General features: G+C 48.1%; 1 protein-coding gene across 3 annotated transcripts in view; it reads right to left on the bottom strand.

Annotated features, from left to right (window-relative positions):
* Positions 1 to 17,807, bottom strand: part of Card11 (caspase recruitment domain family member 11) — a 128,985-nt gene that overhangs the window by 47,103 nt on the left and 64,075 nt on the right. For all 3 annotated transcript variants that reach the window (XM_028887401.2, XM_037198435.1, XM_037198434.1), the window contains exon 2: positions 6,292 to 6,425. In XM_028887401.2, coding sequence (XP_028743234.1) covers positions 6,292 to 6,298 — 7 coding nt within the window. In that variant the 5' untranslated portion in view covers positions 6,299 to 6,425. The remainder of the gene's footprint in view (positions 1 to 6,291; positions 6,426 to 17,807) is intronic.

Genomic DNA, 17,807 nt, shown 5'->3' with positions numbered 1-17,807 from the left:
CTGGTTCTGAGTTCAGGATCATTCTAGCCTGATAGGAATGTCTTAGGAAGTACTTTCTACCATTCAACTTTTGGGAAGAGTTTTTGGAGAGTCAGTATTAAAATTTCACTTGTTCAGTCAAGCTTACAGCGTGTGAGCATAGGCCTCTCTCTGTGTGTTGGGGTCATTTGTGTGTGTGCGTGTGTGTACATGTGTGGAAGCCAGAGGTCGGCCTTAGGCATTGTCCCTCAGGTACTGTCCATCTTAGTGTGAGACAGGGTCTTTCACTGGCTGGGAACCTTCCAGTGAGCTAGTATGGCCAGCCAGCAAGCACCAGAGGTTTCCATGTCTGTCTCCCAGCTCTCGGATTACAGGCGTGTGTCACTGCACAGCTTCTTCTTCTTTTTTTTTTTTTTTAAATATGGCGTCTGGGTATCAAACTCAGGTCCTCACACAAGCATGCCAAGCACTTTCCTGATGGAGTCATTTCCCCAGACCTATCGAGATTTTGATGGGATCACTCTTTGCCATGGGTCAGCTTACATGCTTTGCTTTCCTTGAGCTAGTCATGGTCACCTGTGTCATTCCCGGAATTTGCCCCCCTCAAGGTACACTGTTTGTTGGTGACAGTTACTCATGGCTTCCACCCCTGTCCTTTTGATCTCTGTAAAGTCAGCTACAATACCCCTTCTAGTTCCGATTCTGATCACCAGAGTCATCTTTTTATTTCTTCCTTTTTTCAGGAAACTGTAGCTGAAGGTTTGTCCAGAGAGCCATTCCAAGGGCTGGTGGGGTGGCTCAGAGGGTCAAGTGCTTGTTGTACAAGCATGAGGACCTGAGTTCGATTCCCAGAACCCACTAAAAATCAGAGATGTGGGCTGTAATCCCAGTGCTGGGGAGGTGGAGACAGGAAGATCCCCAGGGCTGAAGTGGTGAGCTCCAGGTTCAATGACAGACCTTGTCTCAAAGGAGGTGGATAGCATCCTTGAGGATGAAAAAGGAAGTTGTCCTATACATGCACCTGAAAACAATTGTGCATGCAAACACACCACACACCACACACACACACACACACACACATCAACCAACCAGCCACCACCAGTACCACCAGCACCACCACCAGCAGCACCAAAACCCAATCACTCCGAGTCCCAACTCTAGGATCCACTGGCATTCTCCACTCCTTGTCCATCTCACACCCATTTGTCTCAGTTCTTGTCTTTATCACTCACTAACTTGGGATTTTCTTCCCTTTGAGTGCAGTTATGTAGAGCTACAGTTCTTCCTCAGAGGTCTGCTTTGGCTGCATCTCGAATTTTCTAGGATGCTGTGTTTTCACTGATGCAACTAACTTGGAGATTTCTTCTCCAACCTGTTGGTCAGTCAAGGATTCACCATTTCATTTCTCTATACTCGTGAAAAGTTAACAAAGACAAAAGTCCAGGGAGGTTTGGTTCTTTAGTATCTACTCTCAACAATGTCTCCTCTGAAAGCCACTGCCCCAAAACCTTGTTAATGTCAGATAAATCCCCCTGTTATTCACTGGCTTAAGGAAGATTGCACCCACAAATTTCCAGACCCTGAGTTTTGTATATGTTGCCAGGGAGAGGCTGTGTGTGTGTGTGTGTGTGTGTGTGTGTGTGTGTGTGTGTGTGTAACTGGACCAGAAGATGGCACTGAAGTAATTACACAACCTCTAGCTGGACCATGGAAAAGCAGAAGCCCAGGGATGTTGCAGCTCTGGGGTTAGAGAAGCGGTGAGTGAGCAGAGGAAGAGTCAGTGCAATGAGGTCTCAGGGAGACTCAGGTCCCATGTGATGGGGGTGGCTGGGGTCATTTCTCCTGATGTAAGACTTTGGTCCTTTCCCTATGAGCCTTGGACATGCATCATTTCTGGTCATCGTGTGCAGTGTGTCTGGTCCTTGCTGGAGTCCTTCATTGGCCTCCCTAGTAAACTCATTTACTGAATTTATGGGACTTTGTTCCATACAATCAGAGGCTTGAGTAAAAATACCCATTTTCTATGATGAGCCAAAACTAGATTGAAGTGGATAGAAACCAAGGATTCAGTTCACATATGATACATTGTTGTCACATCACAGACTTTTAAACTGTATTTTGTGTGTGTGTGTGTGTGTGTGTACATGTCTGTGATGTGAGTATATGTGTTTGCATATATTTGCACATGTGTGTGCATGTGCAAGCCAGTTGTTGTCAGGTGTCTTTCTCAATTATTCTCCACCATATATATATTCTCAACCCAGGGCTTGTCCAACTTGCCCCTGGGATCCCTTGCCTCTGCTTCCTGCGTGCTGGGATTATAAATGGGCCATCACACCTATCTAACACTTACATGGGTGCTGGAGATTTGATATCAAGTCTTCGTGTTTATGCACCAAATGCTTTAGCCACTGAGACATCCCCCCAGCCACTCTTCGGTCTTCTGAGACACAGAACAGTTCTCCACAGTCATTCAACTGTGTGATAGCATGCTAGAACATCTTGTTCCTGTCTAACAGGAACTTGGTACCCAATGACCGACCTCTGTCCACCCCTCCCTGCTCTTAGTTTCTCCATGGTCATTGACTATGATGGTTGGTTTTAGCTGTAAATACAACTTCAGAATCACATGGGAAGAGAGTCTCATGAGGGATTGTCTAGAACAGGTTGGCCTGTGGACATGCCTGTGAGGGAATTTTTTCTTATTTAGACCCTGGGGTGAGATCCTGGACCATGAGAGAAAATGAGCTGAACGTGAAACATGCAGCATTCACTGTTCTGTGTTTTGACTGAAGATGTATTGTAACCAGCTTCCTGGAGTTCCAGCCTTGACTTCCCCGCAATGGTGGACTGTAAGCTGGAACTGTGAGCTAAAACACACCCTTCTACCCTAAGTTGCCTTTTCTCAGGGAACTTAATCACAACAACAAAAAAGCTGAAGTCAGGACATTGACTTAACCAACCTGAAGTCATGTCTCCCCCATTTTCTCCTCCCTTCCCCCGGGGCCTTATTGCCCTGAGTCACAGGAAGGCAGCCCTCAGTGATGCACAGCCAAACCCCTGAACTGCACGTGTGTGACTCTGTGCAAAGACCCGCTAGGCAGAGAGCTGCAAGCCAGGTGCTGAGAGCTGACATCTCGCGGGCTGAGTAGGAAAGGGCCTAAGAAGCATGGCTTCCTGCCCTTCAGAGACACAGCATGTGTGAAACCATTCACAGGGCACCCAGTGCCCCAGAGAGACTCTTCCTGAGGTGCCCTGTGCATGGCAGGGCAGTCAGTCATACAGGAAATGACTAGGGTGAAACCTTACTTAAGCAGACATGATGGAGACCTCCAGCCTCAGAGACAAGGTTGTCACAGACCTGTGGTGTCACGAGTGTCCCCTGTTACATGTAGCTCAGCCACCATGGATTAGGAGGTGCTCAGAAAAGACAAACAGCTTGTGAGATCCAGTGAGTGCCGTGGTTCCTCCCCCTGAAGGGGCTCAGAGTTCCACAGTGAGAGTCAGTCACAGACACAAAAAGCCACAAGATTGTGCCCTAGTAGCACACTGAGACCCACAGAAGGGAAATCACAAAACCTACGGGAGCGGCACAGTGTTCCAGGTATCCTGTTTGAACCTTCACAGAAATCGCTCCACTTTAGCCAGGCCTGGTGAGTCATGTCTGAGATCTTAGCTATTCAGGAGTCTGAGGCAGGAAAACCACCTGCCTGGGCTATACAATTAGTTCAGGGTGAGCCTGGGTAATTTAATAAAGAATTAAAAAGGGGTTGTGGGTATGGATTAGTGGTAGAGCCCCTGCCTAGAATCCCCCAGTGAGGGGCTGGGGTATGGTTCAGTGGCAGAGCACCTGCCTAGAATCCCCCAGTGAGGGGCTGGGGTGTGGCTCAGTGGTAGAGCACCTGCCTAGAATCCCCCAGTGAGGGGCTGGGGTGTGGCTCAGTGGTAGAACACCTGCCTAGAATCCCCCAGTGAGGGGCTGGGGTGTGGCTCAGTGGTAGAGCACCTGCCCAGAATCCCCAGTGAGGGGCTGGGTGTGGCTCAGTGGTAGAGCCCTGCCTAGAATCCCCCAGTGAGGGGCTGTGGTGTGGCTCAGTGGTAGAGCACCTGCCTAGAATCCCCAGTGAGGGGCTGGGGTGTGGCTCAGTGGTAGAGCACCTGCCTAGAATCCCCCAGTGAGGGGCTGGGGTGTGGCTCAGTGGTAGAGCACCTGCCTTGAGTCCCCCAGTAAGGGGCTGGGGTGTGGCTCAGTGGTAGAACACCTGCCTAGAATCCCCAGTGAGGGGCTGGGGTGTGGCTCAGTGGTAGAGCACCTGCCTAGAATCCCCCAGTGAGGGGCTGGGGTGTGGCTCAGTGGTAGAGCCCCTGCCTAGAATCCCCCAGTGAGTGGCTGGGGTGTGGCTCAGTATAACATGCCTGAGATCCTGTGTTCCATCCTCAATACTCTCTTCTCTCAAATAGGGAAAATTCAGAAGGGTGGCTCCTCCTGAGGCGAAGAGCCGGCCAGATGTGCTCCTGGAAGGGTATCCAGAGGCCATCATTGATGAAGCTCCAGATCATAGCTGGTGACACAGCACATGTGTTATTTTTGTTGTTGTCATGTATGCATATTGCATATATATTTTTAGTATGTACAAAATAGTTCACAGAGAAGGACTATGGGTCAGTCTCAAAAGAACCAAACATCACAGACTCAATTTCGAGTTTATTTTCCCCTCTAAATACTGTTACTGGGTCTGACCCATCCTCCTCACTTGAGACCAGCACAGTGGAGTGTGTTAAGTTTTTTGGAAAGCATCCTGCCATCACATATTCCCTCTGATTCAGAGATTGGGTTTTCACAGCCTATGCAGATGGATGGTTTGTGTCTAATCTGGCTCTGTCCTGGCTCTGTCAAACCTGAATTAACCTTTGCATAGTCTGGCTTCCTGTTAAGTCTAACTCTGGATCACAGTGGTCATCTTCACCAAGGAAGTATATTCCAGGAAGACCATTTCCCATCACACAAACCCCAGCACAGCTGCCTGGCTTCTGCTGGTCTTCCTTCCTCCCTTCCTTCCTCCCTCCCTCCCTTCCTTCCATCATCTGCCTCTCTCCCTCCCTCCCTTTCTTTCTTGAGACAAGGTCTCTCTGTGTAGCTCTGGCTGTCTTAGAACTTGCTCTGTAGACCAGGCTGGCCTCGAATTAAGAGATCTGTCTCCTAAATGCTGGGATTAAAAGAACACACCACCACTGCCTGCCACCAGCCTCTTTCATTCATGGTTTTTATCTTGTGGCTTCTTCTCATTGTCATAATAAACATTCAACTACTGATCTTAACCAGGCACGGTGGCAGACTTGCGATCTTAGCACTGGGGAGGCTGAGACCGGAAAGTGTGAGACTAGCCTGGGCTGCACAGAGATCTGTCTTTAAAAAACTATCTTGGGAACTGGAGAGGTGGCTCAGCCAGTAAAGTGCTTGCCTTGCAAGCACTGGGACCTGAGCTGCGATCCCCAGAATCTATATAAAAATCTGGGTGTGGCAGCACACATCTGTAATCTGGGAGATGAGAGGCAGAAGCAGGGGGGTCCCAGGAAGCTTGAGGCTAACCAGCCCAGATTAAGGGGTAAAGTTGCAGGCCAATGAGAATGCTGTCTCAAAGAGGAGGTGGAAGGTGACTGAGAACCAATATAAAGGCTGTCCTCTGCCCTCTACATGCATTCATACACATATGCAGTGATCCACACATGGGCACACCCCCACATCAAAACACACATATAAAAACTAAGAAAAAGCTCCTCAATTTTGACCTGTAAAGGCTTCTGTAGATCCCTTCCTGCCATCCTCATCACGAACCACACTCCAGGCATGCTGGGCTTTTCTTTAACTGTCCCCGCGCCAGCCCCTCACCCCCAGACTTGAGCTTTCACTTTCTTCTACATGAAGTCTTAGGTCACCTCTGTGTGATGACTGACCTGTCTTCTTGACAGGACCTAGAATGGCTTAGGAGACACATCCCCGGGAACACCTGTGAGAGGCTGTCTAGATGAGGCTAATTAAGGAGGGAAGGCTGCCCTAAATGTGGGCATCAGCATCCCTGGGGCCAGGGTTCTTAACTGAATAGAAAGGAAGGGAGATCGAGCTGAGGACCAGCATGCACCTCTTTCTGCTTCCTGACTGCAGCTGCCATGATGGACTGTGCCCTCCAGCAATGAGCCACCATAAACCCCTTGTTCCTCAAGCCGATTTTGCCAGGCATTTTGCCAAGCAACTGGAAAGCAGCTAATTGCTCCACATCTTAGTTTTTTGATATAGAAGAGATGGACTAGTACCTGGCATATGGTCGGTGCTCTTTCAACAAGAGCCAGGGAACTGTTATCCAGATCTGTGAGTCACACTTTCTGGATGTGTGGTGTCCTCTCTGGGGCCAGCCTGTCGTTGGAACTGGAGTGGATATGACCAGAATCTGAAAAGAAGAGGATTGTTAAGCTGGAGCAAGGGTGGAGGCAGTGAGAAAGAAAAACATTCAAGGATCTAAAAGGCTCCCTGTTGGGAAATGGAACCCCAGGCACACCTCTCCGGGGCACAGTGTTAGGTGTAGCACATCTCTAGAGCTGCAGGAGGTTAGCTCTAGAAAGCCAGTGGCCACACACTGAGACCTAAGGGGATGGAGAGATGGGCAGGTGGGAGCTCTGGGGTCCCTTGCAGCCTGTGTGGTAGATGTTCAAGCGGCTTGTGGCTACAAACTCATAGGTCCTGGGCCAGGGAGCCTCCTTCTGGCCCCTAAGACTTCCCTTCACTATGAATTACATCTCTGGCCTCCAGCCCACTGTAGACTTGGTCAGGAACCTGCCATGGTCCACACGCTCTGTAATTTCCCAAAGGTGGCGCTTCTCATGGTGACTGACATGGGCGTTGCTGACCTTGGGCTCAGTCATGCTGGGAGACCAGTGGTGACTGGTTTTTTTACTTTATTTTATGTTATCTTATTTTATTTTGAGGGACTGGCTTAGCTTTCCTTCTGGGAAAATAGGTCCAGAAGAGGAAAGGAAAGGTGGGTTTCAAAGCCAGTAAAGGTGAAGAGAGGATGAATGCCTGGTCTGATAGTTTCCTAGAACCCCAGGGGGCCTTGGGCTACTGCCCCATGTCCTTTCTTCTTTCAAGTGACAAGATCCACAAGACACTGCAATATAATCAGGAGCTTGCTTAGTTTGAGCCTCGAGCATTAATCACTGGTGACATTGCTTCTTCCCAGATGTCTGGAGCTGTTCCTGCCAGTGTCTGGCAGCTTGGGATGAGCTGTCAGAGGTCTTTGGCTATCGGATGTGGCAGGACCATGCATCTCTTGAGGACACATCTCCTTGGACCCTCCATGGTCTCTCTGCTGTGCTGCTGGGATAGGAGCAGACACATGGCTGCCTTGGGCTGTGGCTAGGGAAGAGGGATGTGGGAAGAGGTGACCTGAGAACAGAGTGTCTCACGGGAGCTGAGGAAGCCACAGGCCAGTGAGCAAAGAGATTGGCACTCTTCTACACACATTTGTGTATGTGTATGTGTATGCTCATGTGTGCTTGCATGTGTGTGCCTGTGCGTGTGGAGGCCAGAGGTCAACCTTGAGCACTGTTTCCTGGGAGCTGCCTTCCTTATTTTTTGAGGTAGGGTATTTCAGTGGACTGGGTCTCATGGCTTAGGCTTGGTTGCCTTGAGAGTGAGCCCCAGAGATCTGCCTGTCTCTGCCTCCTCAGCACTGAGATTGCAAGTACAGACCACTATACCCAGATGTTTACATGAGTGCCGGGCTCACAAACAGGTCCCCATCCCCAACACTGAGATTGCAGGTACAGACCACTATACCCAGATGTTTACATGGGTCTGGGGCTCCCACAGGTCCCCATCCCCAGCACTGAGATTGCAAGTACACACCACTATACCCAGATATTTACATGGGTGCCGGGCTCCCACATGAGTCCCCATCTTCAGCACTGAGATTGCAGATACACACCACTATACCCAGATGTTTACATGGGTCTGGGGCTCCCACATGGGTCCCCATCTCCAGCACTGAGATTGCAGGTACACACCACTATACCCAGATGTTTACATGGGTCTGGGGCTCCCACATGGGTCCCCATCTCCAGCACTGAGATTGCAGATACACACCACTATACCCAGATGTTTACATCGGTCTGGGGCTTACACACGGGTCCCCATCTCCAGCACTGAGATTGCAGGTACACACCACTATACCCAGATGTTTACATGGGTCTGGGGCTTACACACGGGTCCCCATTCTTAGCCCTACATGCACCTTGCCTTTAAAGGACATGTGTTTCTTTTTAGATTTACAGAAGAGGTTTTTCAGTAATTTATTTTAGTTATAAGGTAAGTTTTAATTGTAAGAAAGAGAAAACAGGTTTTCAGGTTTTGTAGGACCATCCTTCCCCACTTTTCTATCTTTCTGCTTTATCAATATCATTTGGGGAAAGTGAGGCACAGGGCTGCCAACAGGGTGCTGGGAATTCTGGTTTGGGTCTAGGAAGTTTGACTATCACTTTTGAGAGCTTGGTCCCAAAGCCAGGGGGAAATTGTATGACTCTGTTTTGATTAATTGGTTTCTTGATCGCTTTTGATATTGACTTCTAGGCATACTCAATGATGGAAGCTGCCATCCCTTGTGGTGATATTTGTAATCTAAGAAATAGATCTTGCCTGAAGATCAGAGGACAGAGCCAGCCACAGAGTTAAACATAGAGGCCAGACAGTGGTGCACACCTTTAATCCTAGCACTTGGGAGGCAAAGATCAGTCTGGATCTCTGTGAGTTCAAGGCCACACTGGGCTACATGAGATTGAGAGAAAAACCGAGCCAGGCAGTGGTGGCACACATCTTTAACACCAGTATTTGGGAAGCAAACATGCCATTAATCCTAGCACTAGGAAGGTTGAGATAGGAAGTGAAATGGCTGGGTGGAGAAAGACATATAAGGCGCGAGGAGACAGGAACTAGAGAGTCTTTCAGTCTGAGGATTCGTGGAGACAGGATCTTCCCTTTTCTGCTGAGGAGTTGGCGAGGTGAGACGTGGCTGTAGATTGTTTCCTCTGATCTTTCAGCATTTACCACAACATCTGGCTCTGGGTTTTTATTATAAGACCATTTAGGATTCGTGCAACAAGCCCTAATACTTATAGACTGTTCCTTGTGTGTCAGCGTCTGCGATGGTTAATTTAAACTGTCACCTGACTGGACTGAGGAGCACACAGAACTTTAGAGAGCACACCTCTACGCATGTCTGTGGAGGCAGCCCAAGGAGGATTAGCTGAGGGGAGAAAGAGCACACTGAGTGTGTTGGGTGCCATCTCATGAACTGGAATCATGGACTAAACAAAGAGAGGAAAAAGGAGAAATCGATGTGAATGCTGGCATCCTCCTCTCCCCCAATTCTGATCTACAGAGATGTGAACAAGCAGCCTCCTGTGGTCATGTTCAGGAGCTGTTCCGCCATTATGGCTTCTTGGTCCTGATGGACTGTATCACCTGAACTGTGAGCCAAAAGAAGCCATGCCTTCCTTGAGTCACTTCCTGTCAGGTGTTTGGTCCACACAACTGGAATACTTGGGGAGTGATTGTCACCTTGACCATCTCAGTGCCAAGAAAAGAAAAACTGGTTACATGAGTATGAGGAGAGAATGTGATCCAGGTCTCTCTAATTTTACTCAGCTAATATACAGTTTCTGGAACTGGTTGCAAAAGGGTTAACTTTTTAAAAGGGTTATGACCAGAAATTATGCACACAAAATTCCTCGCAATGGCTGTGTTCCTATATAAGCTCAGGCCAGACTTAAACCAAGTTCTCAGATGGTCAGTTCGGGGTGGTCCACAGGGAAGGCCATCAGATCGCAGGCAAAGTCCATACACTTGTATGTTGTTGCCTCCTACCTAAGCATAAACAGAGAGCAGCAAGGAGGGCTTGATATAAAATCTCTACATCAGACAGAGCCCTAGACACAAACTGGCAAAAGATAACTGTAAAAAGGGACCAATGAACTAAATCAGAGAAAACTTGAAAACAAACAACTATTTGACTAGGCTTCCTTAGGACAGGTTTGTTATCCCAGGCCCAGGCAGGCTGAGGCAGGGGAGGACCATGAATTACAGACCAGCCTGTGCTACACAGTGAAGCTCTGTCTCAGAAGAAGTTGAAGAAGGAAGCTAAGAAAACCGAGGTCAATGCCAAAGGTCCAACAATGAACACAAATCCCAGAGAGAGAACACAGTTATGTCTCCATTTTAGTAACCCCTGAGGATGGAAAAGAAACCAAGGTATGAGTGTACCGAGGAGTAAGGCTCAAGATTTCTCAGAATGTATGAGCGGCAACCTCCTGACTTAAAGGGCCTCTAGAACGTTTACTGCAACACAGTGGAGTGTGTGTTCCTCACTATGCCATTTTGAGAGTTGCCATCACCGGCAATTAAGAGAATATCCTGCAATCTCCCAGAAGGAAAACCCCAGATTCCCTGCTGATGGGAAGAAAGTGTGGTGTGGCAGACCTCTGGATATCAGTTCTGGAAGCTGAAACATGGTGGAGCAAGAGCTTCACTGTTTAAGGAAAGTATCTTTAAATTTTGAGCACCCAAACTATTTGTCATATGTGAAAATAAGTTGGATGCCTTGGTTTCCTGTCTGTTGCTGTGACAAACACCATGTCCAAATCAGTGTGGGAAGGAGAGGGTTTGTTTGGCTTACACTTCTGGATCATAGTTTATCACTGAGGGCAGTCAGGGCAGGACCTAAAGCAGGAAGCTGAGGAAGAAACCATGGAGGAGTGCTGCTTGCTGGCTGGCTCCTGACCACATTTCTTGTATAGCTCAAGACTCCTGGGGAATGTTGCCACCCATGGTGGGCTGAGTCCTCCTACATCGATTAAGGCAATCAAGACAATCCCTCACAGACATTCCCACAGACAAACCTGATAAAGACAACTACTCAGTTGACGCTCTCTTTTAAAAGGTAATTCTAGGTTGTGTGGAGTTGATAGTTAATGCTAAGTAGGACAAACTGACATACTTTCAGAAAGTCAGAAACTCTACTTTCTGTGTGCCTTGTCTTAGGCAGCCCCTAAAGGATCTGCTCCAGTGGAAGGAATGGATAAAGCAACAAGGGGGGATGGGGGCTTGGGAGTCAAGGGGTCTCATTGGGGAAAGCAGCCAAGACTTCAGCAGAGTCAGGAAGGCTGCCCAGATGCAGAATGCCAGGGGGAAATACTGAAAACAGTTATGTGATGTATCCCATAGATGGGAAGTGATACTATCAGGCAATCGACAAACCTGAGAGCTGAATGAGAAAAAAATAATGATATTAAAAAAAACCCAAATAGCCGGGTGGTGGTGGTGCATGCACACCTTTAATCCCAGCACTCGGGAGGCAGAGTCAGGTGGATCTCCATGAATGAGTTCAAGGCCAGCCTGGTCTCCAAAGCAAGTTCCAGGAAAGGCGCAAAGCTACACAGAGAAACCCTGTCTCAAAAAAGCAAAAAAAAAAAAAAAAAAAAAAAAAAAAAAAAAAAAAAACCCAAATAGATGGAAAAAAGAGACATTGTTGATTCAGCAAACACCACACACACACACACACACACACACACACACACACACACGCACACGCACACGCACACGCACACGCACACGCACACGCACACACACACACACACACACACACACTCCAGACAATCACAGTATACAACTTGGCTTACAAGGCACAGCATTTACCTAAGCACCACAGACACTCTAACACTGGCAGGTATGACATGATGAGATGTCGGAGGGAAGGCTGAGTGTGGGGAGTGGCGTGTTTGTAAACAGAGCTTATTGATGTATTCATATTAAGGCATCATCAATCAACATCCTGTTGGATAATGAGGATTTAGCCCACAGTCCTATGCTGACCATGCTGCAGTTTTGGCCAGCTGCTCCTGGCTGCCTTGCTTTTGGACTGGGACCTTCTCGGCTGCTCTCTCCAGTGATATCATTTGTCTCTTGAGCACTCATTTTCCTCTTATTGCTATATTCATTTGTTCTGTTGGAGCAGGGCTTTCCTCTTAATACATCATCAATATGTATTTGTAAGCTGAGTTAATAAAACAATTATCTCATCTTGAATAAAATAAACAGCAAGAGTTCTATTACCTCAAGTCCAGAAAACTCCAGGCCTTTCAGAAGGAGCTGGGCTTTTTTACGTTTATTTTTATTATGTGTGTGTGTGCTCACAGGTGTCTGTGGTGGCCAGAAGAGGGCAGTTTATATCCCAGAGCTTGTGTAGGTAGCTGGGAACTGATGTGGGTTCAGTTCAGCTGGAAACTGAACCAGGGTCCTCTTCCAGAGCAAGCAACCCATGCTCTTAACAGCTGAGCCATCTCTCCAGGCTGGAGGAGCTGTTTTGTATGGGCAAAACTCCTGTTTTTTCTCTCCAAGAGGCACCCCAGCACAAAAGCCTTGGAATCAGATGTGGGTCGGCAGTCAGTGAGATAAATGCATGTCTCTTAATCGATTTTTGTGGGTGATTGGAGTGAGCAGCCTGATACACAGGGTTTAATTATTCCAGTGAAAAACCCTCACTTAATTCAAATGACTCCTGTCAGAGAGAGAGAGAGAGAGAGAGAGAGAGAGAGAGAGAGAGAGAGAGAGAACATATTTTTAAAAGGATGATCTATTGCAGAAGAAAAGGACCATAGAGACACTGGTTTGTACCCCAATTCCCAGTGCACACAGCATTTATCACCTTGAGATGGAAGTGTTATGCAAATGGATTGAAATTACCCTTCATGGCCCACCTTCTTCCTCAAATAATCCCTTCACTCTTGCAAACAGGGCACTTAAGGAGGCAGCTTGGAATCTCCCCCTGCACGACTCCGTCTCACTTCCCAGTTGCTTTGCTAACTTCTGTCTATCTCATCTAAGCTCGCTCAACCGAAATATTGACAGGATAATGTTTCCCATCAATTAACATGTGTACAGCAATCAGCACAGCTTCATGGATACATATTTTGAAAGCAGCAATTATCATTTTAAATTCACAGTGGAGTGGCAGGCACCGCCAGCTGCCAAACATATCCATCCTCTCTTACTTGGGAACAGATCTTCAAGTTTGTCTGTGGCATTAACTGAACTCATCTCAGAAACTTATGTTTCCAGCTTCTCTTGCAGCTACCGCAGTTACGGCTGAGTGGGACTTTCTGCACAAGACATCAGGGAATGCTCTGCCCACTTCACTACATCATCCTCTCCCCTCATCCTTTACCATCCCTTCCACCTTTTCTTTTAGTTTTTTTTGAGACAGGGCCTCCTAGGTAGTCTAGCCTATCCTCAAATTCATGATCCTCTCTCTTCAGCTTCTAAAATGTTGGCTTTACAGATATGTGCCACCACACCTAGCTAGGAGAACTCTCCAAAGGGGGCAGAAACAGATGGGAAGAGTCTTTAAATTGTCTTTCTATCTGGAATGTGAATGTGATGTTTGGAAGCAGAGCAGCTATTTTGTGACTATGAAGACAAGGCCATACTTTAAGGAAACAATAAGAGCCTTGGGCTACTGGTGGCATCCCAGAGCTCACTTTTGTGTTTTTTATTATGACAAAAGTGAAAGCTCTAGAAGGCATATAATCAGATTATACTTCTATTACTTGCAGGTGAATATATCCATAACAGGTGTGCATGATTAGTAAGAGCCACACATTTTATCTACATTCCTCCTGGTCACACATTCCTGATCCCTAAGATCAAGCAACCCGCCTCACCTTTCTGCTCTTGTATCTTTTGTTCACTGATGATAATGGAGTGGCCATTGCTGTGGCCACATACCTCACAAGAAGCAGCTTGAAGGAAGAAGGGTTGGCTTTGGCTCATGGTTTGAGGGGTACACAGTCCGTCATGGTGGGGAAGGCAGGGTGGCAGGAGCGTGAGGCAGGCTTAGCAGCTTGCTTACCTTTCCATAGCTAACTACTAAATGTACCTCCCCATGGGAGGCCTTACCTTCTTGTAGGAGGGAATAGGGGGTGGGATGGGAGGGGGAGGCTGGAGGGGTGGGAGGAGGGAAGAGGGGAATCTTTGATAGGTATGTAAAATGAATAAAATTTTTTTCTTAATTAAGAAAAAGAAGTGGAAGAGGATGGGAGTGGGTTGTGACTAACAGCCTTAAATCCTGTAACCACCCCCAGGACCTGCCCCACAACTCCCCAGACAGCGCCATCTGCTGGGAACCAAGTGTTCTGACACACGAGAATGCAGGAGACATTTCATGGCTAAGGCACAACAGGGAGCCATTGGGAAAGACTAAATGCTACCCGCATCAAAAGTGTGGTAGGGGAGAAATTAAAGAAGCAGTTCTGAGAGGTTTGCAGGGCAGTACATAAGCGTCACCTAGGAAACGGGAATTGACAGACTCCACCACCGTCAAGTGCTTGGCCATCTGCGGTTCAGTTCTTGGATCCTTGGCTATGGGCATTGGCCCAACCATTCATCACACCCACCTGCTCGGGTCCTTTCTCAGGTCCTCAACATGTCCTTGACTGTTCAGAAACAGAAAACACAGCCCCCTTCTCTATCCTCCATAAGGCCTGTTGGACTCCATCCCTTCCCTCATCAGCTCTCTTTAGTCTGTGGGTACCCACATTCTCATCTGCATCACAGACAGAGTTTTTAGCACCATCCAGCCAAGAGCACAGTCCCCTATCCCAGGCAGCTCCCTAAGCACCAGGATGCCTGGAATATTCACAATCAGCTGCAACCCCCAGGAGCCTATGGACGTCTACTGTTAGAGGACACTGGCAGAGGATCAAGGGTCTGTGGATTAAAATATCTCTACTTGGTGTCAATTAAGATGGGAGGGCACTTCCATAGGATGCACAGGAGGGTGTGTTAGCCGCCTGCCTGTTGCTGGTATCAAATACCGGGCAAGCAGCTTGGGGCAGAGGAGGCTTGTTTTGCTTCACTGTCTGAGGTACCACTGTTCATCATGGCAGCATGTGCATGGCGGATGGTCACACAGCACCCTCGGTCAGGAAGCAGAGAGACAAATGCTGGTGCCCAGCTCACTTCACCCCTTTTTATTCAGCTCAGGACCCCAGCCCTTAGGGTGATGCTACCCATAATTAGGGTGGGACTTCCTTCCTTAATTAACCTGATCTAGAAAGTCCCTTACAGACACACCCAGAAGTTTGTTTCTATGGTGGTTCTAAATCCAGTCAAGCAGGCTGAAAGATGGCTTGGAGACAAAGGCACTTTGCCACCAAGTCTGGAGACATGAATTTGATCCTTGATTCTCACAAGTTGTCTTTTGGCTTCCACATGTGCCCATGGCATGCATTCCCACCATGTGTGCATGACTGTGTACATGAGCACCTGGACACACACACACACACACACACACCCCAACATAATAAAAAATAAATCTAGCCAAGCTGACAATACAAATTAACCACAGAGGCCATGGCGCATCATCAAGCTCGGAGCCCAAGGGCAATGCCCAAATGTCATCTCCTTCCATCCCCAACCCCCAGACATTTTCTCTAGTGGTTTCAGATTGGTACAGTAAACTTTGGAAGGGTGCACACTTCTCATCTTACCAAAGAATAGTGCTCCCATTCTGCACCCCCTCACTCATTTTTCTAGCAGTTCTGTGGAAAAGCTTTTGAAGGAAAACACAATTAGGACTGACAGATTTAAATAGCTCAGGAACGTGCACCAATTTCTCATGCTGGCTCTTGATGGATGTTTATCCTATACGGATCCCAGAGCAGTGTGCACAGCTTAGCGTGGAGGGCCACTGGGACCCAGTGCAAATCCCAGAGCGAGGTCACCTATTTTGGAGCTCCCAAGAAACTCTGCCTTTGAAGAAGTGGCTGGCAGGGAGAGAGGGGGGAGACTTGGCTTTGATGAAATACTGTCCCCTCCTGCTGTGGCCCGTGGTGACTGAGGACACATGCTGATTCCAATCAAAACCCCTGAGTTCTTACCCTTGCACCAGCTGCGGGCATAATGAAATTTGTTCCTCTTGTGTATGTGGGGACATCTTGGCTATGGTTTTATGGTTAGGGTCGAGAGGAAGCCAGGCACACACTGTCTCTGTGATGCTATCTGGTGATGTTATGGGACTTTAGGAAATGGCTGTAGAGAGCTGGGGATATATCTCAGTTGGCAAAGTGCTTACCTAGCATGCATGAAACCCTGGATCCCATCCTCAGTACCCTATAAACTGGGCATGGTGGTGCATGCCTGTAATCCCAGCACCCAAGAAATAGAGGTAGGAGAATCAAGATTTTATCCTTGACCACATAGAGAATATTCGGCCAGCCTGGTCTACATGAGACCTTGTCTCAAAAAACTTTTTTCAAAAACAGTTGTGGAATCAAATGCTGTAAGGACATGAGGCTTGGTGATGATGCACTCCTGCCACAGAACTGCCCTCAGCACCTGCCAATCAAGAAGAACTTGATGATTGCAAGTGCTATGACCCTGCAGTGCAGACAGTTACGTGGTTCCCCAGAGCCACACCCTCCTTCATGGCACCGGCTGAATACCTTGGTGCACAGAACCCCATCCTGCTGTTTATCCCAGGCCTGCTGTGTAGCCACTGGGAGGTGACCTGTACTGGAGGACTCTAGCTGGTTGCCAGCCTAGGGCTGCAGAGACAGGGTAGAGCATGCACAGGCTTCCAGATCCCAGAAGCCAGCCTCAGAGTTGGGAATCAAACTCTGCAAACCGAGGCAGGAGGGAGGCACAAGTTGCCTTTTGATTCGAGGGCATTGGGAGACAGTCTGGGGATTGTACGGTGGATACAGGAAAGTCAGTGCCTTCTGCTGGCATTAACCAGTAGAATCCTGCTCTGGGGAGCCATGACTAGCACATAAGTGCCTGGGGTGGGACTGATAACCTGTTAAGAGAAAAGGTCGGATGGTCTCAAATTGCATAGGAAAGGTCACCAGCATCATCAAATAGGAGCCCCACCCCAGACAGCATCCAAGGAGGGAGCAGAATTCTTAAACTTCCCCTGTATCTTCTCCTCATGCACCTCTGTGAGGACAGGAGCCTCAAGGAGATGTGACAAGGTCAAGATGGAAGACTAGGCCACACCTCTAGACATCATCCAGGGAGGACCTGCAAAATCTGGTCTGCATATTCCAGAGTGACCTGGGCTGTACTCACTCACTCACTCACTCACTCACTCACTCACTCACTCACTAGCTCATTAACTCTCTCATTCACCTACCCATTCATTCACTCATTCATTAATGAATGCATGCATTCAGTCATCGTTCACTCATTCACTCATGCGATCATTTATCATTCAGTCGTGGTCACTCATTCATAGTTGATTCATTCAGCTACCTTTTTAGTCACCCATTCACTCATGCACCCACTAACTCATTCATTCACTCTTTTACCCACTCATTCACTGAGTCATTCATTTATTTACTCATATGATTTAGCAAACATATATAGAAGTCACAACACAAAGACGGGGGGGGGGGGGGGGATTTAACTCTAACAAGGTTTAACCAATGAGAAGAAGACACAGGTGAGCAACACAGCTGTCCAGAGCTGAGGAAGGAGGCGAGGAAGAGCCACATTCAGGAAGGACAGAAGCAGACACAAGCTCAAAGGCCCCCTGGGGAAACAGCTGCTGAGAAGATTGGGCACCAAGGAGGGGGAAAGAGAGGCGTGGGGCCCAGGCAGCTTGGATTGCAACCCTGGCTACCAGTGTTTGAAGGATGAATTTGAATCTCGGCAGATCACAGGGCCACTGCTCGCAGCACCAGTGACGTTATCTCTCAGGCCAGAGCTGGCTCTGCAGCTCGGG

The sequence above is a fragment of the Peromyscus leucopus genome, chromosome 23, assembly GCF_004664715.2.
Source record: "Peromyscus leucopus breed LL Stock chromosome 23, UCI_PerLeu_2.1, whole genome shotgun sequence".
Lineage (NCBI taxonomy): Eukaryota > Metazoa > Chordata > Mammalia > Rodentia > Cricetidae > Peromyscus > Peromyscus leucopus.
This window is presented reverse-complemented; position numbering and strand designations above follow the sequence as displayed.